Here is a 26,736-nt window from a genome sequence, read left to right as displayed (position 1 = left end):
GATTCGTCGGCGTTCGCAGCTTTTGGATTTTTCTTATGGCTCCCTTTAACGCATTTTGCATATGGATTTTCATATAACACAAGAACTAAAGTCCAGAGACCAGAGATAGCGAAGATTGAGTGTTAAAGCAGCATGAAGTTGATGCCGATTTTTCAAAGAAAGTATTATTTTCTGATAAGACACATTTCCACTTCTCTGTGCTTATTATAAAGCAAAATCGCCGCATATGGGGCAAGTTAAATTTTCATGTGATTCACAAGAGAGCATTTCATGTCAAATAGTGTTTGATGCACATTGTGGTCAAGCGGCATCATTGGGTCTTACTTTTTTAATAACGACAAAAGTCTTAAACATAATTAAAACAATGTAAAAATGTTGTTTTTTACTATATAAATTGGTAATAACATACATATGCTTGCTAGGGATAAAGTAACACCAGTAATTATTTTTTCAAGTCATTCAAAATAAAGCAAATGCTTTTGGTTTATTAATATTTGCTAACACTGATATATGTGTTCAATTAATTTCAATAATTTTGCAGCTGAAATTACTCTATAATTTTCAATGTTTGAAATAATATTTTTTCTATAAATCAAGGAGAGTTTTATACATTTTTACCAATAAGGGAACAACGCCGATTCCAAAAATAAGCTTTAGAGAAACAGCTAAGATTTCATCCGATATCACAACCTTTTAAAATTAGGCCAGGAATCATATCAGATTCAGAGGAGATATACTTTGAATCGAAAAGCTAGATTTTCTTCAGTCAAAATTTTTTTTTTAAAAACAATTCAAAAATATTGCATCAATACGTCAAAGGTTTTTTTTATTATACTGCATCCCTGAAGACTATCTGAATCTTCGTTCTTAGAATGTTTTAAAACTGCAAAAAATACAGTTACGTCACTTGTATTTTTTTGTTCTAATTTTTACTATGAAAATATTGGTCAAAATAACTTAATTTCTGGAAATCTCATTGCTAAATATTAGATGTGTGCATTGTCGTAACCACAATCCTCGTATTACCTTGTCTCGACTTTTCATATTCAATAGTAACGTTTCTTAGTTGAGTAGTAGTCCTAAATACGATTTTTTAATAATAAAAAATGACAATAATATTTGTAGGTTCCATTTCCAGCGGACCTAAAATTTTAATCACATCTGGTCTAGTGAATATTGACTAAAATGTCTGGCCTTCGAGTCTTCTCTTAAAAGCTGAGCTAACATAGTTTAACATATAGTTATGATATTTGAAATACACGTAGTTTGAAAAACTAATAGAGGGAATGTGACTTTATTGATTTAATTAAAATCTCTAGCGCAAATTTTTTCGTGTATTTTACTTAAGAACTGCCATTTAACTTGTGTGAAAGCGTGAAGCTTAGGATTTAAAAAAAATATGTTTTATGTCAGCATATACATATATTTAATACAACTTTAAATTAACAATAAAAATATATAATAGCATATTATATGCTTAAAATATCTTTATGAATTCGTAAAATCGAAATAAAGATAAGTAAAACAGCCAAGTCACAAAGCTTTTTTCCCAGGAATCTCAGCCCTCCTCAATAAAAATGTATTTATGATAAAAACAACTCAAATTTATAAGGACCATCCTGCCAGGTATAATATTTTTATTGCAAAGACGCATTGACCGTAAGAAAAGGATTTGTCGCATATATGCGTTAAAAGCGAAATAAACAAAGATGTTATTAGTCTTTACGACTTACCGATAAGTTTCGTATGTGACAACGAAACACAGTAATAAATATCAAACACGCAACGATTATTTGAAGATGAAGAAATAACCTGCTCCATTTCGACCAAGCGTATATAAGCGCATTTAATTCACTCCCATTCAGAATGATTTTTGAAGATGGCTGAATTTTACGGACGCAGACAAGACTACAAAAACATTTATAGTAATTAGATAAACTGCATGTGACTAGAAAAGTTTTACTCAATAATCATAATTTATAATAAAATAACTTTATTTGTACAAATAAAATTCATTTACATATTTTACAAAGTATTTTTATTAGCTTTCTGAATATGAACTTTTATTTATTATCCAATTTTTTCGAGTGATTTAAGTAGTAATTAGTAGCTTATATTTCATTGTGTTATTATACTAACCGCCGCTTTACTATTACTAATTTACTTCGAATACGAATTACATCAATTGCAATCGCGATTTCGCGAAACTTATAGTACATGTGGCCATGACAAACGGATTTGGAATATTTTATGCAACGGATGATTTAAATTGAAAAGCGGATTTTGGAACGTACGTGACGTAAACGTGAATGTTATCGCGGATACGCGACATTTGATAATTTACTGGCGGAAAAAATATTCCATTGAACCTGATCGACCATCTTATCGGTCCAGTATCAATAAAATTATACTCAGATTCAGTCCGCGAGTCAATTTCGATATCTAGATACGATTACGACTCGTAAATCGAATACGTATGCACATTACATATTCAAAGTAATAAAAGTAACAGAATGATCGTTCATAAATAATAAAATTGCGAACTGATGTCGACGATTGTTAAAATGCATAGTAAAATCTGCCATATTAACACTGTCATAATTATGAGAGAACATTATCTAAATACACACACGTGTGAGATATGGCCATATAGAACTTGAAACTATTTTTTTAAATTTATGTAAATAACATTCATATTTCATAGTTATTTAATAGTGTGGTATATTTTGAGTAAAATTTAGTTAGATTTATGTACAATGTGTTGATGTGCCTCATGCTCATTTTTATCACGAGAGGCACCATTCAATTTGTAATATATTATACAATGCATGAGAAGGTGGGCGATATTAGCTCTTGTCTATGGCGCTGAAATGTCTGGGACTGGCCTTGTTTTGATCAAAGTGTTGTTGTTATTATATTATCTGTATATTACCCATTGAAACAGCAATGGGAAACAAGTTAACAAAAATATGTTTATATTAATTAATTAATAATTAATCAAATTTAGTTATATGGATAAGTTTGAGAATCTGTTGAGGGCCGCGCATCGCATGATTAGGAGTCCAGATTAATTCTTAAGACGGAGTCATGAGTGGTGTGTGAGTCGGAGTGAAGTATTATATGCCTGCACTACACTCTTTGGAAGTTGGCTAAGGTTGGCCAAGGATGGAGAATATAGTGGGCTACTTCGGTCGAGTTCGGTTTTGCCCGCTCTAAAATCTCTCGAAAGTAAACGGGAGGTAAAATGGGGGTAATTCAGTCGACTGTGAGAGAGATAATAATATGTTGTTTCGCAAACTGAGATAGAACGAGTAACTCGGTTCAATTTCAGTATGCGCGTAGGCGTCCTATGGTTAACACGGATGTTGAGCGCTGCATCGTGGTCACGTGGTCAAGTTACAATACCACATGCTTATCAGGGACTTCAACAGACTCTTACTGACATATTTGAATATTTTAGGGCACCAAAAGAGATTAATTATATTTTTGATAGTATATTCTTCTAACAGATATCGTTATTATATTTTTTTCATATAAAATTAAATAATAAAAAAATAATTAGTGGTACTTAATTTTGTTAAAAAAATCGTTTCGAATATCCTTATGTATTTTACTAGATCGGTTTATATAAATGTCACACCATAACGAATTCTTATTTAGAATCGATGGCGACAAATTCTAGGATAGTCACAGATGTGGTGTTCGTATTCTGAAGTATCATTTTTATGCCTTATGGCATATTGCAAAAGCCGACAAAGATTTTGCGTAAATTGAATATTTACGACCGAAAAGTTTTCACTGATATTGTATTGGTGAGTGCCCACACAAACTTAATAAAATTACAATTTAAAAATTGCGATTATTTGGCACATTTTTCGATCGCGCGCAAATATGCTGGCTGTACGTGACAGAAGCCGCCGTCCGGACGTATATGAAATTTGCGAGTGTGGTAGCTTACTCGAAGTCGTAGGTCTCAGCCGACTTCAGTTGTAACTTCGATTTGGACAACTTCCAGAGAGTGTAATGCAGGCATTATATTTCTTAGGACAAAGTTTGGACGAATGGGAGAGACCAATGGCCATATCGTTAATGAAACTATATATCTTCCGTGTGGCTCTTTTGTAGATGACCATTGTCGTCGCCTTCGACTATGGAAAATATATTCGGTGCACAAGATAATGCACGTTTGTTAGAAATTTAACATTAATGGATGTAAATCATCTTTATTATTATAATAAAATATTATTACAGCTTACATTCAATAGATTATGACCTAGCTCGATTTATTTTAAATATTAATTTGTAAAATAAGGAAAATCTCAGAAAATTTAATCTAAAATTAATCATAAAAACACATAATTTTGACTATTGGTCAATTCAATCCTAAAATATTATATATAATATGTACTTCTCATATGAATTCAGAATATCCTTTTTACATTTATTGTGGTTTCAGTATTTATATATAATTTAAAAATAATATGTTAGTAGAGTATTTAATTATAAATGAAGACATTCATAGTTTTAATACTAAAAATAGAGATAATTTAAGGATAGATAGGGTATGAGAAAACATGTACGGCCAGGGGAATATTGTACGGATAAATGAATTTGTATAATATTATTCTTAGGACAAATCGAAAAAATAAAAATGTAGTGGGTTTCCTCTATGGAATAAAGAAACACCTTCGTGCATTAAAAAATAAATTATAATATAAGTTTTATATCCTGTCTATGTTTATATTATGTTTTATATGTATATATTTCATTAGTGTATAAACAATTAGCTAAATAAATTAATAAAATTAATAAATAATGTTGTATAACAATTTTTATTATCCATTTACATTTAAAATATCCCATACGGATTGTATGCGTTTTTATTAGGTATCGCAAAATATCTGTGTCATCAGAGTGAATTATTTAATCAAGTATTAGGGACGTGATCACGAATTAGTTTGATATCAAAGCTATCATATAAATAAAAAGCATATATTTATATGTACGTAAGTATGTATGTATGTAGAAAATAGGCTTTTATAGTTATTATGATAATTTATAACACATATGAATGATCGGAATTGCCTATTTTATCTTGTCCACGACATATATTACATTTTTGCGATTCCATTTGAAACGTGCTCCAGGCGCTCGCCCCTCCAGTATTCCCATATCCCGATTTGTACGTCTATCATGATTTTTGTGTCATAGGCAGCAAATAAATCGTTCAACTTGTATGTAACGTATTTTTAATATGCGTCCACAATATAATATAATGATATATCATGCTAGATTTTTTAAACGCTCGTCTGATACCCACGCTAGTGTCTGTTACATTTTTTGCTAGTAAAATAATAATTATTTTTGAATGAATCATTCTAAAGAAATCTAACGATTTGACGACTGGCATTTTCACTGTTGATCGATCGCATTTTAGGTCCAATGTCAGGTTTAATCAGTTGGATTTTGTGCTTGTTGTATGCACATAACCGTGGCGTTGTTTGGTTTTAATAAATGTTTTTTTTTGTTATATTATTTCAAAGCACGTAGATTGCTAAATTTAGTTAAGATATACTATCATATATCATATTAGTAAAATAAAACTTATATAGTACGTTTAGATAATTATACAGAGCGTTATATTTAGAACACGTATCTACGTGACAATAAACACAATACTGTTATTTGTCGTAGTACATAACAAATATAAACGATACTAATTAATAATTATTAATAGCCATTTGTTCAGATGGAAGGCGATTTACTATGTAACGGTAGTTGTGTAAAACTGTAACACACTAAGTTTATTAGGAAATTAATTACAACGTAATGGTTTCCCTATTGCCTTCAACTTGATAATGGATTTTTCGTAACACAATACTCATTGGGTTTTATAAGCCATCTAACGATAATGCGATGCATTTTTATTATACAAATATTGTAATATTTTTACTATAATAATGTTTTTATTGTAGCATTACTCTTAATGCCATAGCAGATTGAATTAATAATCCCGATATTTGATAAAAAAAACTGATCGGAGATGATCGATTAGAATGTTTTATTTATTGTAGCTCTTTAGTTGCAACTTTCTAAGCGTTAGCCCAATGCGTTACAGTGGGGTTAACACAATCAACAATTACTAAGTAGTGACTAAAATCAGTGTGACACCAGACTGAAATCAATCTGTAAATTAGTGACATATTTACAATATATTATTGCATCTTACATTTAATAAATGTTACTATGTACGAAATAGCTTGATTTTTATTCTAATTATTTATATTGAATTTGTGATATTAGGATAATATTGAAAAACATAATCTGTAAATTTTAATCACGAATCTTAATCTCTCAGACACTTTAAAATGAAATAAATCTACTAAGGGTTCGTATAGCATTCAAACCCATGTCTTTCGTACTGGTTTATGTTAACCCTTTAGCTTGTTGTTCGTGATAATATCAAATAAATGCTAACTACGATCGTCTTTTCAGTGACTATTTTATTATATTATTACAGATAATATTTAGGGATTTAAATAAAACCGGTGTTGATATTATTATTATTATTATTTTAATTAATTGACCCAAAAAGTACTGCTTCATTTTTATTAATTATAATATAAATAAAAAAATATTTTTGAAAATTCGGACGCCAAATCTTTCTTCTTTTGGATCAATAAATCTAGGACAATATCGTCATTGACAAAATATATTTTTTGATCAACCCCTTCTGGATGCCTCCTAAATTTTTATACTAGAGGCCAGAGCACTACTCTTCAATTTATCACAATAAAATATATTACTCATAATTTTTTGTCAGTTACGATTATCCGAAAGAATTTTATGAGAAATGAAATCTGTTTGTTCAAAATGCGACACATTAAAAAAAAACAGATTTATATGATTGATAATTGTAAAATTTTTATAATTAACATATAATTTATTTTAATTATTGCACATTTAATACTAATTTAAGAATATCACAATAATATTTTTTTTAGGAAAGATGTATTTATTTATATATTTATTTATTTATTTGAGTTATAAGTGTTTATGTAAATAATATATAATTAAAAAAATGTAAATACTGCATAACCCTTTTTATTCCAAACAATTTGGCCTAAAATATAACTTTTTTTTTAATTTTATTGATTTGCAGTTTTAAATATATTATGGTATACTATGTGTTTTAAAAATTTGAAAATTAAAAAACTGTCACTCAAATATCATTGAGTCTTTGGGGTTTTGATGCTGAGTAGTATGACTTATTTAGTTAAATGCTGAAAGCATTTATTATTTAAACCAATATACAGATGTATTTCAGATGTCAGTATCGGGGGGTGGTGTTGAATGAGTACGTGTTTGTCTCCCGTGTTACACATTCAAATTAAAACCATTGTGCTCGCTTTATAATGACGCGAAGTATAACGAATAATAATAACTATTTGTTGTTTGTGGATATTGCGTATTTTTTTCAAGGATCACAATAAATTTACAAGTATTGACATATTTTCTAAATACGACAATTTCACTTATTTTTGTTGTTTTCGTAAAACGCCTTTGTTTTAGATGACGCTTTCTAATAGGAAATTATGTATGATAATTTATGTTGAATTCAGTAATTTGTGGCGAATAAAAAAAATACTTTACTGCTAAATACAGTAGAATATTTTATGCAAGCAAAAAAATTGCACTGCGCCGCTTGTCATTTAAACGCTCTTATAAAAATTAAAATCATAAAGTTTGTCAATCATTGGTTATATAATATATTTTTTATTAAATCATAATGTCGTTCATTCATTGTGCAAACGCAAAATGCGGAAAAAGCGATTATACGCTTGTTGAAAAATCTCCCGGGAAATTTGTGAAATCGATTTTTCCGGTCCGTTCTAAGCTTTCCGTGAAATTTTTAAAAATTATGTCTCGATTGCTTCAAGCGTTCAAAGATCTTTGGAGCAGTTTTTTAAGAAGCGATCGCTTTAGGAATATGATTTTTGTTGTCTCAAAAATTTTATCATGGATTCATGTAATAAGTTGATCATAATGACATATTGCAAGTATGAAAAAATATGACTCATTGTATTTCAATTGAATGGATACACATTAAATCAATGCGCTCAAAGACCTACTATACACACAATAAACAATAGTGAATAACTTGATAAATTTAATGGAAAAAGGCATATACAGCGCAGTAGGTCTAAAGTGCATTGTAACGCCCGATCGGGTTACTTATTTTTTTTATCCTAGGGAAAATGTTACGATGTAACGTTACCTTATAAGTGAGTCGTTATTTTTAAAGGTCCTTCCGCTCTTTTGTCAGCTTTTCTGAAACAGTTCAACGATCCTGGCGGTCGCACGCGTTCATTCAGTGATCGAAAACAATTTATTGATCTTGTGCGTCACTCGGCAATAAAACAGTCGATGGCTCGTTCCAATTTATGCCGAACGGATTCGCCTGTCGTCGGTTAATACCGGACAGTAGATTTTTTCCATGCATGTATTTATCATAGTTAAGCTCCACTTTCTAGAGAATAAATGCACACGTTACAAAGACTGTTTAAATGTATGTTCAATTTAACCACACTTCAAAACAAGTAAGAACACTTGTGGTTAACAAAAGTGTACAATAAAAGATGTCTGTAAATTTGACATAAAAACGGAGACAAAAATATATTTAAAATTATGAAACAAACTTCGATGTAAAAAAAATGTTCTGTATAAATTTCCTGGAGCATACGTTGAGCGTGAGACCAAAGTTTTTCGTAACCACTTGTTAAATTTTTTTTTAAAAATATTTGCGACTTGCAGAACTAGTTTATTATACTCGGCGTTTTACGAGCACACGTGAGGATCAGAGATGTAGACGTATTAAGACCATTTAGAAATAAATCTTTTAAATGGACCTAAACAAAAGACAGTAGGTGTATATACAAATACAAAGGAAACAATACAAATACTGACATGTCTATGAAATGTAGCTAGCACGTACTCAAATTATATAGGGATATGTAGTAGTGCTGTTGTTCGATAAAAATAATCATACAATTTAAAAAAATCGATTCGAGGCTTGTAAGACTAAGGATACAATCGCTTTCCACTTCATGTCAATCGTGAGCTAGGAAGTCCGAAATCCAGGAATTCCATGAGTGAAAAACACATCTATATTATTGCAAAAATATTGATAGTCATTAAAGTAATATTTTTTTAAAATAAAAGTGCAACCGTAATGTTTTCACAAAATTCAGAATTGAGGCTTTATAAATCTAGTCATCTTATAATAGAATATCGATAGAAAAATACAATTTTATTGTAAATAACATTTAATATTAGAAGTAAAAATATAAAACGTAGCGTTACATTATACTTCACTTAAAATAATGATTATTTAATTTATAGAACATATCGATTACTTTTTTTTGTAAAAGTGTTCGTGAGTTGTTCTAATAATTGTTTTATGATGAAAATAGAAATAACCTACGCCATATATTATTAATATACTACATATAAATTTAGTAAATTACTTTTAACGTGTTTCGATCAATCTCTTTACGTCATCGGAATCGAAAAATAAATGTAACACATTAGTTATGTATTACTTTGGTAATTTTCTCTAAATCGCGATCTTATCATTTGCAAACTGTCAGATATTTGACGCTATTCATTGTTTTGTTGTGATTTGAGTCGGTTTTGAAACTAGTGAAATTGCCAGTAAGATGTCGAATTCTGTGCCGAAACTTAGCGCGGAAATCGGTTTGTTCTACCGGTGACGCAAATGCATTTTCCTTCCTATTTCTACAGAGAATATAAATATGTATGTGTGTTAAATGTGCTCGAACATTGCTCGTTTAATGGAGTTCTATTATATTATTCATGGCACGTGGTACGAGCATTTGTGTTCGAAAGCGTCCGAGAAATTGGGTTTTATCAAATGGGAATTTGTGACAGTAATTGATTTGTCACGCGCGAGTGTGTGTAGCACTTGTGACGTTAATTGTTATTGTTCGAAATCGGCGAATTATCGCCTTAATGCCTGTGTCGTCGCCAGGGGGTAAAATAAAATGATGGCTGGGTCGAATAGGTGTGATGTTGCCATTGCTGTGAATATAAATCAAAATAGTATATTGTAACTTTACACAAGATTAGGTGAAACTCTTGGTAATTCGGGTTTTTGTAACTCTCGTCTGATGCACAGTGATAGTTCTGATTGAGCACGGCAATGTTTGAATGCGGGAAATTGCATCGCCTCGATCCTTTACCCAATGCAGATAATTAGGGGCGGAGCTAGACTCTTTGTTTTTGTTTAATATAGACAATATCAGACCCGTTAGCATATATAAGGGTCGATTCGAAATGATACATTTGGCGATGTCGTTATATTACGGAATGTGAAAGTTTTTGTTAAAGTAAAGTCCAACGACTTAAATGCACGGGACTATTAATGAACACTCTGATTCTTAGTAAATATACTACTTTTATGACCTTTCGAATATTAAATAACTAATTTCATTGCAACGATTACGGATGATCCCGATTTTTTTGGTTAGTTAAAAGTATAGTTTTTTTATAAATCGTAAAGGGTTTCGGCCGAGTTTTTCTATTTTAATATGTACATAGGAATGTAATGTTTGGCCCTGAGATCAATTCGTAAAATTCGAAATGGGAGTCGAACACTGAAAAACATACAAGGCTCATTTACGACAAGGCCTAGTTACTCGCTGTAAAGTTTATTGCGTTCTTTATGTTCCTTCTAGACAATGCGCAAATTTCGCCGTAAAAGTTAAATTCCGACAATAAAGCGTTGTATATTTAACGCGCGGCGAAGTCCTAAAATCTAAACTTGTTTTGCCGACGAAACGGCGAAACTAGTTTCTTAAGAGATTTGCATATGGATTGTTGTTGTTGATGTACGTATCTATTCATAATCTGAATACAATCGCCCGTAGTGTAAATATGGATTTAGCATAATTAGTATTTTCTAGGACTAGATTTTGCAACTATGTAACTGATAAGAAATTTCAACGATCAGCTGAAAGATTATTAGAGAGTACATAGTATTAATACTCTGAATTTTTATTGTATTGAAAATATTATTTATTTTAAATACAATATTCATAAAATGTTCAAGAAAATGTGTTGTATTTTATTTTAACAACCATATTGTTTAATTTTTATAAAATCAAATTATTTTATAATAATAAATAAATTTATTAATATATATATATACAATATGTATATAATTTTACATGCGAGCAAGTTTTATACGTTTTGCATGGATTTATGTTTTTTTTTAATTTATTGCAAATCTTACGTTCAAAAATGACGGGTATTAGCACAACGAAGTAAACACAATCAACAACCACTGAGTAATTACTGAGACACAAGTCTGAAGTCAAAGTCTGTATATCAGTAACAGTTTAATTTTAAATCAACTTTTTTTTTTAATATTATTAATATTTATAAAATTCAAAAAAAAAACCCAATCTGTAATCATCGATCAGAATTATAATTATATAATAATCACTAATACCGATTTCCTAAAAGCGGTACAAATTAAAAAATACTAGACATTAAATAGGATTCGAAATCAGGTCCTTTAGCGTTTAAGCGTTTTTGTTATCGTATCGAATCGATGTGCTTTCAACATGTATTTTATATTTGAATATAGAAAAGAGTCTGGGGTGGGCAGATCAAGCGAATAGGGAAGTTTGAAAAGAACAGTCATTTCCGTTTTGGTGCAAAAGTTGCAAATCACCAGCAATATGTGTGCGGGTGGGTGCATTTTCACGACAGAATAACATGGAAAGATTTCTTTAAAGTTTGTAATTTTATTATATAATGTTTTTTCCCGTCAAATTTGATGTTCGTGGTTAAATGGTTAGGGGTGCTGCCGTAATATAAATTTATTAATGTACACATATATAAAATATATTCCAACGAGTATTACGCTCGACAGTGTACATTTATAAAATAATAATATAGCAGCACTCTCAACTATTTAGCCACGAGCCGCCACTGGTTGTTACATCTTGAAAATCGCCAGACTGCACTTCAAACTTATATATGAAACGATGTAGCACGAACACTTATCACAATAGAATAACGCCTTTAAAGATCAAGCACGTCCTTATTTGATATGATTATTTATTCTCCGTGACTTATCAGGATTTATGTATATTTATAGTTTGTATTTATTTTGTAAAAAAAAATTGGCTTATACAGTGCTTTAATTGTTAATTGTCTGTGTTTTATTATAAAATATACATGTAGGTAAAACTGAATCACATATAAAAAATAAGCATGCAGTGCTTTAAATAAGCAGATTTTTCTTATCTATATAGAAAATAAAGACAAGAAGTTTATATATCCCATTTAAAAGCAGAAACAAGTAGAGATGTATTTGATCCCAAGATAGTATTATAGGTTTTACTTTGTTCTGTCAGATATAAAAAATATGTCAATAGTGCCATATGAAGTTTTTTTTATCGTGTCAAAAAATGAGAAAAAAAGATTATTTCATTTTATGAGAGATGTTCAGATAGTATAACCTCGAAAATATTTCTTAAAGATTGTTGTCAAGAAATCGGTGGCAAGGACTTGCTAAAAGCTTATAAAATTTGAATTTTTTTCTTATGATTTTCTAAGAACTAATTTTTTTCTCTCGTCGTTATATAATCGTTAGATGCGCGTGCTAGTTGAGAAAATTTTGATAGAAGCTTATGCTCATATTATCTAGTTGCTAAAGTGGCAAATTATGCAAATATATGCTATAATTTTATTTTTTAGAAATAATACCGTTTTAAAGCTCTTTTCGATATTTTGTGTCAAAAATATAAAAAAGATATTTGAATGAAATAATATTTTGTTTGTAAAGCTCAACTTTATTCTTTCAAAATATGTTTAAAACAGTTTTGTAAAATATCAAAAAATTCCGTCTGGCAAAAGCCGCAATTTGGTAGATTTCTGGACATAAAAGGGTGTAAATAAAATTTTTAATAAAAAAATTATATTTTTTGCCTTTTAATTTTTTTGTACTTTTTAAACAATTTAAGATTTTTTGATTTCCATTAACCGTTCAAAAAAAACATTTTTTTTTAAATTTAAATTTTATTTCAGTTGTATTTTTAAGCGATTATTATCTTTTAATTTTTTTCTTTAATTTTTTTCTGAAGTTATGATTTTTTTTGAACGGGGTAATAAAAACAAAATACCTTTAAGATCTTGCTAATTATTTTTTTTATGAAAATTTACTATCAAATTACAGTCGAATACATTGAAATGATAGTTAAAGATTGTTGTATTATTTTCTAATGATTTTGTAGATTTTTTTTCCTATTTTACATATAGTATTTTTAATATATGCATGCATGTATATATTCAATAATGTTAAACGTAAGCGGTTAATATGAACAAGTTGTAAATAAATTTATTAAAAAAATCAAGTTTATCGGAAAAAACGCTAATATAAAAAAATGTCCAAAAAACGACCAATGTCCAAGTTGGTTTTTATTTTTTATCATTTTTTTTGTGTATTATTTTATTTATAATATATTGCTTATATTAAAAATATATTAAATAAAGTATTTCCTTGTAATCAAAGAAAAAAAATAGTTTTTACTCTATTTTGTAAAAAATGTTTTTTGTGACAATGATTGTTCCACAAATAAGATCTGATTAAAAAGTCTCTTCCATTTTTACCACCCTCGTATCTTAACTTTCTGAATACGAAATTCAAAAATTCATGTTCACTACTACAACATGAGTAGGAGTGAAGCAATAGAGATTCATTTTTTTAATTGGAAAGACAGTTATCTAATAACAAAAAAAAGAATGTATGGATGTAGGTATAAAATGCAAAAAATATACCCTTATAAAATAGCAGTTGTTTATTAAAAAATAGTGGTTCACTCTTAACCGCGATATTCTAGGTACTATAAAATTTAAAACACGCACTGCTCTTACTTCGTCGATCTTAAGAAGAAGAGCTAACGAGTCAGTTTTTGTCTCTATTCACATGTATACTTGCTAGCGTACCACATAAAAAACCCAATAACAAAAAGAGGTTGTTGCTTTGGCGCCCAGAAGGTCGCAGCCGTTCTCCGGCAAAATATTATAATATTTTTCGACCGCGCGTGTGTGTCAGACTTTGAAACTCATTTTCCGAAATGGAAACCGCAATTTCTTCCGGCGGCCGCCTAGATAGCTGAAACATTTAGGGACGAGTTACGGGCGGGCCTGGTGTATGAAATTTAGATAGTGGGCCGCATCCGCGTCGGACCGCGCGCGGCCGCAGCGCGATACTACGTTTTCTTTAACGGCGTTCGTAACTCACGCATTCCGCGCGAAAGCTCTTCGCGAGGGACTAAATTAATTATTTTACGGCGTGTTTCGTGAGGGAGTGAGAGTTGATATCGAGGAGTTGCTACGTCTTGGTTATGTATTTTGTTTGAATATAGAACGCGGGTTAAAATAAATAACATTGTATTATTTGCACTTTAAAAGGCATAGCGTCACTGAGAGCTTGTGATGCGATGTTTCAAAGATCGGAGAAATGTCACATATTTTTAATTTGAAGACAGATATTGTCGGTATATGAATGAAGTGACTTAAAATCCCCTTGCTTATTGTGGTTCATTAACCCTTTCACCGCGGCTTATATTTTTGCGCGCCACTTCGAAATTTGTTAATATATGGGGGCATATTTTAAAAAAGATTATGATTCAATAAATTCAAGTGATTTATAGACTTTAATTATACTAAATAACCATATTATCAGGCTCAAAGGTTTATGGCACCTTCAGGTGCACAAAGAGTACTGGCGATTTTCTTGTTGACTTCTATAGAAGCTATCCGCGGTGAAAGAGTTAAGAAAGTATTTTTCTCATGCAATGGCCGTGTTCAGGCTTATATACCTAGGGCATCAAAATTCATTACCAGTTCTTGGATATTTTTACTTAAATTAACCGGGTACCCGGTTCAGTTCCGGATAATTTTTGTCCATTATTATATACTGATACAGAGTTATAATTTATATTATAAACTAAGATGCTTGATTTTTGTATTTTGCATAAATAGTATTTAATTATAAAAATAAAAAAATGAATAGGAAATTAAAGCATATCTATAATGGTTAATATTTTATTTAATCATTTCAGCCTTTTTAAGGAAATATGAGGGGGTGGGGTGCAAAAATTGGCCAGTCAGTAGTGGTTTTTTAATATTTTCATTTCATCAAAATGCACCGTATTTCAATAAAAGACATGCATTTTTAATTTTTTTAATTTATTCTGTGTAATTGGTATAAAAATTGCAATGGAGTATTAAAAATATTGTTAACATCTCTTGCTAGAGAACTAACCATCAATCATTGATAATGAGCGAACGAGACTCTAACGGTCATAAATCACTGACGGTAAATAATAACAATATACTTAAATGTCGTTTTTTTGTGTACGACCGTCCCCCGAGTAATCGTCTGGACAATGAGATGATTCGGGCGGATTCAGACTATTAAATATTTTATTAGATTATAACTGCATAATGATGATGGTAAAATCGGGATTGGTATATGTTTGTTCGTTCTTAGAAAGGTTGAGGGACATATATAAATCAATTGGGTTTATTAGTTTTTAGCATGATTTTGCGATGCAATGGTTACGGATGATCCCGACATGACATATTTTAATAATTAATTGATTGATTTTTATATGCTATCGTTTTTTCTCTTAATGCTTCTGCAATAATAATAAATAATTATATTTAATTGTCGTTTCCTTTTATCAATTAATCCCTTATAAAATTATGTAATTGTCTAATATGCGAGAGAACGTAAATGAATTCGCGATGTGACAAATATATGTATAGACGAATAATTCGTGCATAAAATGTAAAAAAGTACTAGTATTTCATCGCCCACACATTTGGTCGAAGACAGAAATAAATGGGCCAAAGAGAGGAGGATCTATGTACATACATACATACATAAGTCGGGTGTTTATAATCAAGGTGACTGTTTTACAAAATAATATAAAACGCTGTTTATATTTATGCATCACGTGTTATGATTAATATCTCTACCTACATTATATACAATACATGTACTTCCGCAATCAAACAATGTGTGTAATAATTAGTTGCCTGATTATAAACATGGAAGAGTTGTATCGATCTATTGAGAGTAATGGCTTTTATTAAAAAAAATGTGCGGCATATCACAGTTTAATTAAACCGTTTTCACTCCGAACTGTGTCAAGATAACAACGAATCTCTGGCACATGTGATATAATGACGTTGTGTGTAGTAATTGCATGGTGTTGAAATGTTTACATTTTTAATGAATTCTCACATATAGCTCGTAGAAAAATTGAAGTGTCTTCATTCGCAATTTCTTCTGTAAAATTATGCACGGTTTGAATAGAGGACGTAACAAAACCATAAAGGATGGAAATCGATTAATTTTAATTGCAAATTCGATTAGCTTTGGTCGGGTGTTATAATAAAATTGTCGGTAAACGTACGGTTTATGGCTTTACAGCTTGGGAACTTTGTGGTTTTTATACGATGGCTTTTGATAATATTATTTAATTACTTGTTCGCTTGTAATTAAGGTCTTATTGTTTCAATGGATGTTGTATTTCAAAACAATACCAAAACGTGCGTGCTTATTGGAGCGTGTCTCGACTGACTGATCTCAAAACGAGATTTGATTACTTTTCGGTCTGTGTTTGTTTATTTTGAAAGTATTTTCTCATGCTGTTAGGCAATGATTGCGCATTTAAAATATTACATAATTCATTCTATTTCATATTTAGTTTAGTAGACGCATACTTCTATTAAGATGACTAGGCGTCCTGGATTCCAATTGCAGGCTTCGTTTTCCTTAATATAGTTATTTGAAAACATAGCTATGGTACCATATCGTTTTGAATCGAGGAAAAAATCTAAAATAATTCTTCGCGCGACTAATTGAAACTGATAAATCAGCTGCTACATTATATAAAAATAAATGGCAAGTGTTGAAGAAATTCGTAAAATTTCTTAGTGCGCGGCTAAGTAAATCGCGTTACTTTCTATGTATAAAATTACTATTGTTAAATAAAAATATCGCTGCGAAGCGTAAGAACGAGCGTGTTTTTTCAATTGTACGCTAATTGTTAGCATTTATTTTATATAATGACAAACAACGATATATCGTTGTTTAGCATCCAGAAGGCTATAACTACTCTCATTGCCCTTTTTTGTATTTTTGCAACATTTTTTTATATAATATAACATACGATTGCTTATTTTAAACATAAATATCCGAGGAATAATCTGAAAATAAAGATTTTTTGCTGCAACAAAACACAATATATTAATAAGTAGTAAGACAGCGGAATTAAGTCTGTTAATTAGTAACAAATAGCTTATTAATTAAGAATTGAACCTACTATTCACGATTAATCTCGATTTTATTTTATTTGAGATTAGGAAAATCTAAGAAAACTTGATTTGTAGAAATCAATCGAAATTAAAATGATATAGTAATCACTAATTTTGATCTTCCAGACACGATATGGGATTCAAACCCAGCACAAGTATTAGTCATGATTTTTTCCATGATTTTTCTCACTGATTTTGGTTGATTAAGCAAAATTCTCTATGAATTACCTTTAAGAAACAGTAATAATTGATCTATAAAAATAAACTCTAGCTGATTTTAGACATTTTTATTGTGAAAATATTCATTAAAGGTACTAATCTAATAAATCATTCATACGCTTTATGAGTTGTATTCGTTCGTCTGCAAATACTGTTAATACAATAATCTTATACTACATTTGCGTTAACACAGTCAGTTCGAGAGCTATCCATTTCATCATCTATCTATAATATAATTGTTCTAAGCCGTCGCTTCCGCTTCCGGAAACTTAAAATGAAACATTCTTCGTTCAATTCTCTACTTTTTAAATCGTATCGCTTTGTATGAACGGTGTATAATAATACACGTAAACAAAGGAATATATTTAATTATAATAATAAAAATTGAATTTGCTTCATTGCTTTCCGAGGCACCGATAATGCATTCTGTTGTTTCGACCAATGAAAAATAAGCATTCAAATATAAAACAAAATGGCCGGCAGTACCATGACAACAATTTTAAATAATTATTATTTAATAAACAAATTTTGTTACGTGACAATAATTTTCATTAATTCGTCATTTGACTGAATATAAATAATTGGATTGCAAATTAACTAGGTGTGTTATAACTATAAATATTAAATATATACATAATGTGTTGAGGATTAGAAGAATACATTGATTAAACTAGATAAACAATCATAAAACAGTCTTCGTAATGAAATCTTAAAATTTTGAATTCCTTGCGACGGGCTCCGAGTTCGAAAAGTGAGTTTTTCCTTTTATAATACATAAACATTATCATTGCTTCCGATTTAATGCAGAATACATTGATTAGATTAGATAAACAATCATAAAGCAATCATCGTATTGAAATATTCAAATTTTGAATTCCCGGCGATGGGCTCCGAGGCCAAAAAGAGAGTTTTTCCTTTAATAATACATAAAAATTATGATTGCTTCTGATTAAATGCAGATATTCGTTACGAATTGCAAATAAACCAGGTACGTTTTAAATTTGACCGTGTAATATATCCTTAGTATGTATGAGGATTGAAAGTTAATGTCGATTAAATCGGCGCTGTCTCAGTGGGAACACTATATATTATATATCAGCCAACGGACAGCTTATAAATGTTCATGAACAACCAATTCAGTTACATCAAACCTGTGTAGTTTGTTCTTTATAAAAAGATAATACTTGCTGAAATGTTTCACTTTTAGTTCATATATACCAATTCTACGTTGTCGTCATATAGGTCGTCAAATTGTTCCATCATTGCTTCTGAAAAATAATTACAATAAGACCTTTATCAAGAGTTAAACATTGATCATATTATTACTACTAATATAATCCATAAATTAAATTTAAACGTCAACCGAAGAACAAAATTGACGGAAGTTACTGTAGAGGATTAAACACGTAGATTGGCATCTCTTCATCTTCTACAAAAATTGTCGCAATATGTATTATACTAATTGTTTGCCATACGTAAATGTTATTAGATCTATCATTGCTTCTGAAAATTAACTGTAAACGATACTATATAATGGGTAAAATGTAACTTTTTGTTTACACCAATACGAGATTTTTCATTATTACTAGCATTGTAATATGTTTAATTAACTTCGGTATGTATACCTTTAATTGCCATAGCACCGCTATTTGTCTTTTAATATTAGATCCTGGAAAGTCAATAGTAATTTTGTTAGAATAACCGTGTTATATTATTCATTTATAACCAAACACTTACTGACACACAAATAATTTACAGTTTTGTCTATAATTTCAAATGCTGCATTACTTGAATCATCTTCAATTGTCACTTTGTAAGAAAAGTGCCGTGATTATAACATATTTCGCAGCGGGTGCAGCGGGCACAGCGAGCGCATGCCAGATGTGACAGAAGAATTGTCACATGTAAGCAAATTTGGGAAGTCCCGCGCTTGAGAACGAACTAAATTGATTTTAACGAACGAAATTGATTTTAACGATTTAAATTGTAAAACATTTATCAAAATATGTATAAAAATCATCAAATTATAAAAAAAAAATGTTTTTTAAAATATTTTTTTAGTTTATAGATTTAAAATATAATATAAATAATGTGGATATGTATTAGCTTCTCTATACAGAAAAAATATGTACTTAAATTTTGACGAACGTTGGCAATTTAAAGTTTTAGTGTTTAGAGAATTTTTAAAACTTCGCTTGAAAAAATATTTTCAACAAAAAGGGACAAAGTTTCAAAATAAGTACTATTCATTACCAACCAACTTTCTTGTCTTTTAATATTAGATCTTGGAAAGTCAATGGTAATTTTGTTAGAATAACCGTGATATATTATTCATATAACCAAACACTTACTGGCACACTCATAATTTATAGTTTTGATTATATTGTCTATAATTCTAAATGCTACTTCACTTTGAATCATCTTAAATTGCCACGTTGTAAGAAAAACGCCGTGATTATAACATATTTCCCTGTTTATTTAATTGAACAGAAATGGGTGCAGCGAGCACTTGCCAGATGACAAGAACTGTCATATGTAAGCAAATTTGAAAGGGAAATTCCCGGTTTTGCGCGCGCTTAAGAACAAACTACGAAATTGATTTTAGCGATTTAAATTGTAAAACACTTATCAAAATATATATAAAAATCATCAAATTCTAAAAAAAATATTTTTGAAAATATGTTCAGTTTATATAGGATTTAAAATATAATATAAATTATGTGGATTTGTAGCTTCTTTATACTCAATTAGCTTCTTTATACGCAAATTACTCGATTTTCAATAAGCTGTTAATAGCGCTTCTTGCGATTTCACCGTCATTTGTTTTCCGGGTTTGAAAACATGATAACTAAACGTATATATTATTATATCATTCTATACAGTTATTTGCGGAAGAGCGCGGTCGTGCGTGCTGCTCCTGAGGCTAGCTTAAAGTTTCTAGATAAAATAATCATTTGGTTTGACACATTGACATAAACAGACTATCGTTTAAATGGCGCATACTGTACTGCTTTTTCTTTAAAACATAATAAACCGAACTTGTGATACATTTTTGACATCATATTTAGTTATTTTAATAACAGTGATTAATTCTATATTCACAAATTCATTATGCGACTAATTGAAACATGATAAAATTTGTTTTAATTAAAGTGACTGAATAAATCACTCACTCTGATCTGTAATTTGCGAGACTGTGACATATGTATTTATTTATAAAACTTAATATGATGTACATATGTATATTTTAAATTTTCTTTATCAGGTTAATTTCATCCTGGTTTGGCTTTTGACTTCTGGTCACCCTAACTTATACTTAGTTTAACAGATACGTGAACTCACGTACTTTATTCGTTTGAAAAGGTCAACTCGCTTCGTTTCGAGTGGGTCGATTTGAATTTTGGGTCTTGTTAATTAGAGGGATATGATAAACGATAGTGCGATTTTTTCAATATTATTTGCCACCCACACGTGTTTATATGGACATGCGGATGTCCATGTCGGTACTCTCCGCGTAACGGGTTCTGAGGTCGATAGTCTGCAATGCCGTCTGTCCTCTATCTATATGCCATGCTATGTGCGAAGTATACCATATGAGTCAGTGGTTTCCGACTTCCTCCTTCAAACGTCTCTCGATGATTTGTCAATACGCTGTCTTTGCCGGCGAGAGCAGTAAATCGCGGATGATTTATTGAGATGGAGAGTTTGCAGAGATGCGTAGTTTGGCTGCAGCATCGCCGACGCGAGCCAAAGCTGTCACGCCTTACGGACGATTCGCTATGTCAAGACGAGCCGAGGAAGAAAGAAGCTGCAAGAATGGCCCAAAAGATCGATTTTAATTTAAGCAAATAGCGGCACGGTCGAATTTGCGATGAATAATGCTTCTCTTTGAACTGAAATATGCGATGTGTGTAGCATATATTTTAATTTATCCACCGAAAAAAAAACAGAGTTGTTGTTTTCGCCTCGAAAATCGAATCGCGCGCCGTTTTGAAAAATTGTTTCCATTAGCTTCTTCCTCCTCCGACTCACCTTTTGATTTTTTGTCGCTTGATGAATGTTCAGCGAGGAGAAATTTGGATCTCGGCCAAGACTGACGCTGGTGTCTCGACCGCTCTAGTGTCGCGATAACGAATAAATATCCTGGCGCGATTACTACGTCACCGAATTGGCAGACATTAAACAATCATTTATCCTTTCTGTGTGCGAAATGTCAAATTGGACCTTATTAAAATGTTTTATGCAGGCTATTAAGAGATTTATTTCAATTTTCAGGTAGCAATTAAGATCATAGACAAATCACAATTGGACGCTGGAAACCTTCAAAAGGTTTACCGCGAAGTGGACATCATGAAGAGGCTGGATCATCCGCACATCATCAAACTCTTTCAAGTAAGTCTCGTTTTTATTTTATATATATATTTATCACGTCTTTCCGATGTAGATGTACATATATAAACGTTTAAATCGTTATTGACTTTTATGCGGCGTTAAACTCGATAATAAACCGAATTTATGGTCGTCGTCCGTTCAAAATTTTTCACGTAATTGATTGCCGACGAGGATATATTTCACGGTTTTATTCTTACGTCCGTTAACGTTTCGGAATTCCTCTGTGTCAAAACGTCCCGTCGCTCGCATTACTCTCGGCTAATTGTTGCTTACACCCGTGACTGTTGGGTCATTTCGGATCACACATTCTACTTCTATCGAAAAATGTATCAGCTATTGAATTCATATTAAAACTGATAATGAAAGTGCAAAAATGGCTGAATGTAAATAATAAAAAAAAATACTTTTGTTTCTAGCTACATAAAGGTTTCTTTTGATAGTACATTTTCTGTAAAAGTTTATAAAAACTTAACCATCTCTGCTACTTATTAGAATATTAGCTATACTTTTTTTTATATTTTTGTATTTATGAAAAAAAAATTGGATTGATAAATATTAGGACGAAATCTTTAGATGTGATTAATGTAACACATACATATATTATTAAGTATGAGTCTTCCGGGTGACTTTTTTTAAGTGAAACCATTGTGGTCGCATCTCGATTATGATAAACGGATACGTATCTCAGTGAGTATTAATAAATAATGATAGTGTGAATTAGTATTTTTTGTTACGGTGATAGATAATGGGTCTGTGTACTGCTTTAGGCTTAGTAGTTCTTTCAATTCTTGGGTGACCCGTATCGACGATTTCCTTCGTGTTTTTGTTTGATTGTGGCTTTCTATTACGTAATTATATAATTAATTATAATATTGTTTGTGATAGTTCTACCATATATAGATGTTCATAGTTGCACGTGTATGTACCGTTACGTAAAGGTGGTACGTTACAGTGAAAATATTTTTCGCAAACTTTTGTGCCCTTTTCATCCGGATGTATATTGTCTAACATCTCGGCGAGTAACAATAGCCCATTGTTCTTACGTTTGAGGACATCGTCTCACTTTTAACAGCCGCTATCAATTAAATGTCCTAGTTTTGGAAATATCAGGTCGTTTCCCGGAAAACTATTTTCCTAGATTTTTTGAATTCGCTACATCTTAAGAACGGTCTGTTTACCAATAGGGTCAATAACGCGTGCGTTATAAATTTATAGTTGTTTGGTCATTCGCAACCTTTACACTTTCGCCAAATGAACGTTGGCCTGTGCAAATATTGACATTCAGCGTGCGAATGTAACGGATTCAATAATAATGTACGGTAATAGCGTTCAATACTATCGATTCCTGAGGCTCGACCTTTCGCTGAGCTGCCAAGTCCGCTTGCTCTTTGGGGCTCAGTGAACGTTTTTGTCGTGTGTGTACTTGTGCGTGAAACAGAGCCAAAAGTGGTTTAATCGGTCGGGTGTTTGTTTATGTTTTTTTCTCAGTTATATAATTGGAAATGTCGTAAACGCGTAAGGTCGCGGGTTAAGAACAAAAAAATGTAAACTCAGATAAGACCGAATGCAGAACGCGCCGTCTGACCGATAAGCGAACGAATCGAGTATGTGTGTGTTTATTTTGGAAGCGAATTATTAACGAAAATTCGCAATGTTTGCAAATGAGGCCAAATGGGAGTCGTCTCTTCTGGATGACGGACGATTTTCTGATAGAGATTGGTGGCTCTTGGGCGAGAGCCAGTGGTGGGAATTCTTTTCGTCGGAGGATCCCCGTGTCGTCTTTGTTTATATATTGTTTTTGTAAAACGAAAATAGGATAGATGTGTCAATTAATTAACATAAGTAAACAAACATTGATTAGAAGTGCATGTTTTGAGTCGATATAAATACGTATTTCGCTTTTCGAGCAAGCTCCGCCAACATTAATGTTTTTTTTTTAATTTAAATACTGTTCTTACTTTAAAGTGATGTATAATATTAAAAATTAGCGTTTTTATATAAAAAGGATATCATGTTGTTATTACTATTCTAGTGTGATTACAGTAAAAATTGTTATGTAGTGAATCATTAAAAAGTACAATATTTTTAATTACAAAAATCGACCCTTAGCTATCTATACTACCACTGATTTATTTGTGCTATAATATTCTTGAATAATATTATTCTTAATTCAAGTAGTAAGTTATTGTGAAAAACTTACTATCCGTATTCCGTATAAAATTCTTAAAATAATTTTATTATACTATTTTTTCAAGACTTTTTATGTTATTTAAGGTGACATTTTCTCTCGAGTCTGACCTATCAACTTATACCAAACCATTTTATGGATGACATTTTTATTGGGTTGCGTTTTATTATTGTTTCTCTAATACACATGTACCTTTTAAATGAATTTATTTAAATGCTTATGCACTCTAAAATAAGGTTGACATAATATTTATAATATTCTAGTATTTTATTTGGGATTGCCTTTAAATATTCTGTCGATGACTTGAGAGTGGCGTTTGCAGTAAGGCGTCACTTTATCAATTTATTGGCAGCCAATATTATTTAATATATAAATGTTAACATACAGAAAATATGTACATTACAATCAAATACAAGTTGCTGTTTTTTAGTAGTAATAAATTTAAATACATTCTCCCAAAACTAATCGACCCGTCATTATCGCGCGCACTTGCTAATCATGGGAACGCAGAGCCGGCCCTAGATTATTTTGCGCCCCAGGCAAAAACTAAATTTGCGCCCCCCCCCACCCTAATAATACTTTAATAACTCATTACATGAGCGCAAAAATATAATTGAAATTAAAGTAATTTGATATTACATATATTTGACACCATACTCTTTTTTGCGATTGAGAGTATTTAAGAATTTGTAGTTTTATTTTCGTCGCGATTTTTTACGCGTGAAATAATCTAAAGAGTACACAGTAGTGTATACAAAAAAATATCAGATTATATTCTTTAACAATATTGTTTGATAATTTTAAGTGAATATTGCGCCTTTATTTGGTATCACGGCGCCCCACAGGATCTAGCGCCCCAGGCGATCGCCTGTACTGCCTGCCCCTCGGGCCGGCCCTGTGGGAACGGGGTGATCTAAAATTAATTTATTCCTGAATATATATTTGTAAAAACACCCTGACAAAAAATAATCTAAAAAAGAAATAAAATTCCTTATTGATAAGTCACAGTAAATGCTACTATATGATTCTGAATATAAAATCTTACACCTTTATGTTAACAATATAATATAATAATCTGTTTGGAGAAATACATAATTTTATTATCGTAAAACACTGAAACCCAACGCTCGTAGTTTCTAAATAAGAGTTTTTGACGTTTAAATATAATTGTAATAATTTCCGCTCCGTCTTAAATTTATTGTTTTGATATTTAAGAGTATTATGAATTTCAGCACAGAATAAATAAATCACTGATTAAACCTTGCATTTAATGGGATTAGAATTCTGGAACACTTGCTGCAAATTAGGCGTAATAAACTTCCCTACGTTACTCGGCTTCTAGCAAAAATATCAATGTTGCGAGTAAAATAAAAATCGCTCTTGTATATTCTTAATAACACATGAATCGAATTATAATGATTTTATTATTTATGTTTTTATTTTACAGTGAGTACTTGTATGTATTAAGTATTAAGTCAGGCTACTCTTGTACCATACCACATATGATTGAAAACAATTCAATTTCGTTACACGCTGTTGATTCGTGATACTTTTTCGTGATAAGCGCATGTGTAGTCTGGTACACGTAGTGTGAAACTTTGCGTATGTCATACGCGTACACTCCGTTCGCTTTACGTGTAAACTTTTGTTTTATTTTCTTGGACGATGGCCATCTTGACGAACAATCACAATAACCGATGGAGAAATTTTCACTTTCTCGCCAAAAATACCGAATCATTCATTGATAGTGTGCCAGGGTCGCATTTTGTTCGAGGCGAAAATTTTAAGTAAAAATCCCTTGCGTACATAATGATCTGACGGAAATTGCTAAAGAAGTTTTGAATAATTTCGACTCAGAACGAGATTGTATAAAATCAGCATAATAAAAAGAGGAGAAAAGGCCAAATTGCGCCCAAATTTAATATTAATGAGCTCCCTTTGTATCGCAAAGCGAGGGTATGTAATTATTTATGAAAATTAACATTAGGCCCGTAAATTCATTAATGTTGCAGATCTAATTCGGGATTGTATCTAGGCAATAATCTAAAATCAAATATGATTAAGAAGATTTAATAGAGTGAAGCAAGATGTTTAGTCTAGTCGGTTGTTAGACGTAAATATAAATATCTAGGCCAAATGTGGACACACTGATAAGAAAAAGGTCAGAAATATATATAATACATATGCTGTGAAAATCACATTTGAGTACAACGTACGATAAGTGCAATATATAAGTTAGGTTAGCATTTAATATTTTTTTATATTATATTTCATAAGAGATGTTATCCAATTTCCCAGGTAGGTAGTTATCGTTACGATCGCACAATTCATAATTATTATTCAACACATAATAGCGTGCATGCTGGCTTCATCAAGGTGATGAATAAGCCAGGAAGACAATATCAGGTTAGGAAACGTCGAATGATGTATACAGCCGATTTCCTATCTGTTTTTTCCGGTCATTTAAAAACAACTTTGCGATTGTGTCTAGCTTCCTGCGCGAGAACCCACAA

The 26,736-nt window shown here is 31.0% G+C and overlaps 1 protein-coding gene and 1 long non-coding RNA gene across 3 annotated transcripts in view; one reads left to right on the top strand and one right to left on the bottom strand.

The window, feature by feature from the left end:
• Positions 1 to 26,736, top strand: part of Sik2 (Salt-inducible kinase 2) — a 126,561-nt gene that overhangs the window by 10,500 nt on the left and 89,325 nt on the right. For both annotated transcript variants that reach the window (XM_088203531.1, XM_088203530.1), the window contains exon 2: positions 21,919 to 22,035. In XM_088203531.1, coding sequence (XP_088059657.1) covers positions 21,919 to 22,035 — 117 coding nt within the window. The remainder of the gene's footprint in view (positions 1 to 21,918; positions 22,036 to 26,736) is intronic.
• LOC148225995 (uncharacterized) lies at positions 9,761 to 12,512 on the bottom strand. Its single transcript, XR_015812329.1, has 2 exons — positions 11,554 to 12,512; positions 9,761 to 10,981 (listed from the first exon to the last, which is right to left on the bottom strand). It is a non-coding gene; the product is annotated as an uncharacterized LOC148225995 (long non-coding RNA).

The sequence above is a fragment of the Plectrocnemia conspersa genome, unplaced genomic scaffold (assembly GCF_051122295.1).
Source record: "Plectrocnemia conspersa isolate PC_06_02 unplaced genomic scaffold, ASM5112229v1 ptg000014l, whole genome shotgun sequence".
Lineage (NCBI taxonomy): Eukaryota > Metazoa > Arthropoda > Insecta > Trichoptera > Polycentropodidae > Plectrocnemia > Plectrocnemia conspersa.
This window is presented reverse-complemented; position numbering and strand designations above follow the sequence as displayed.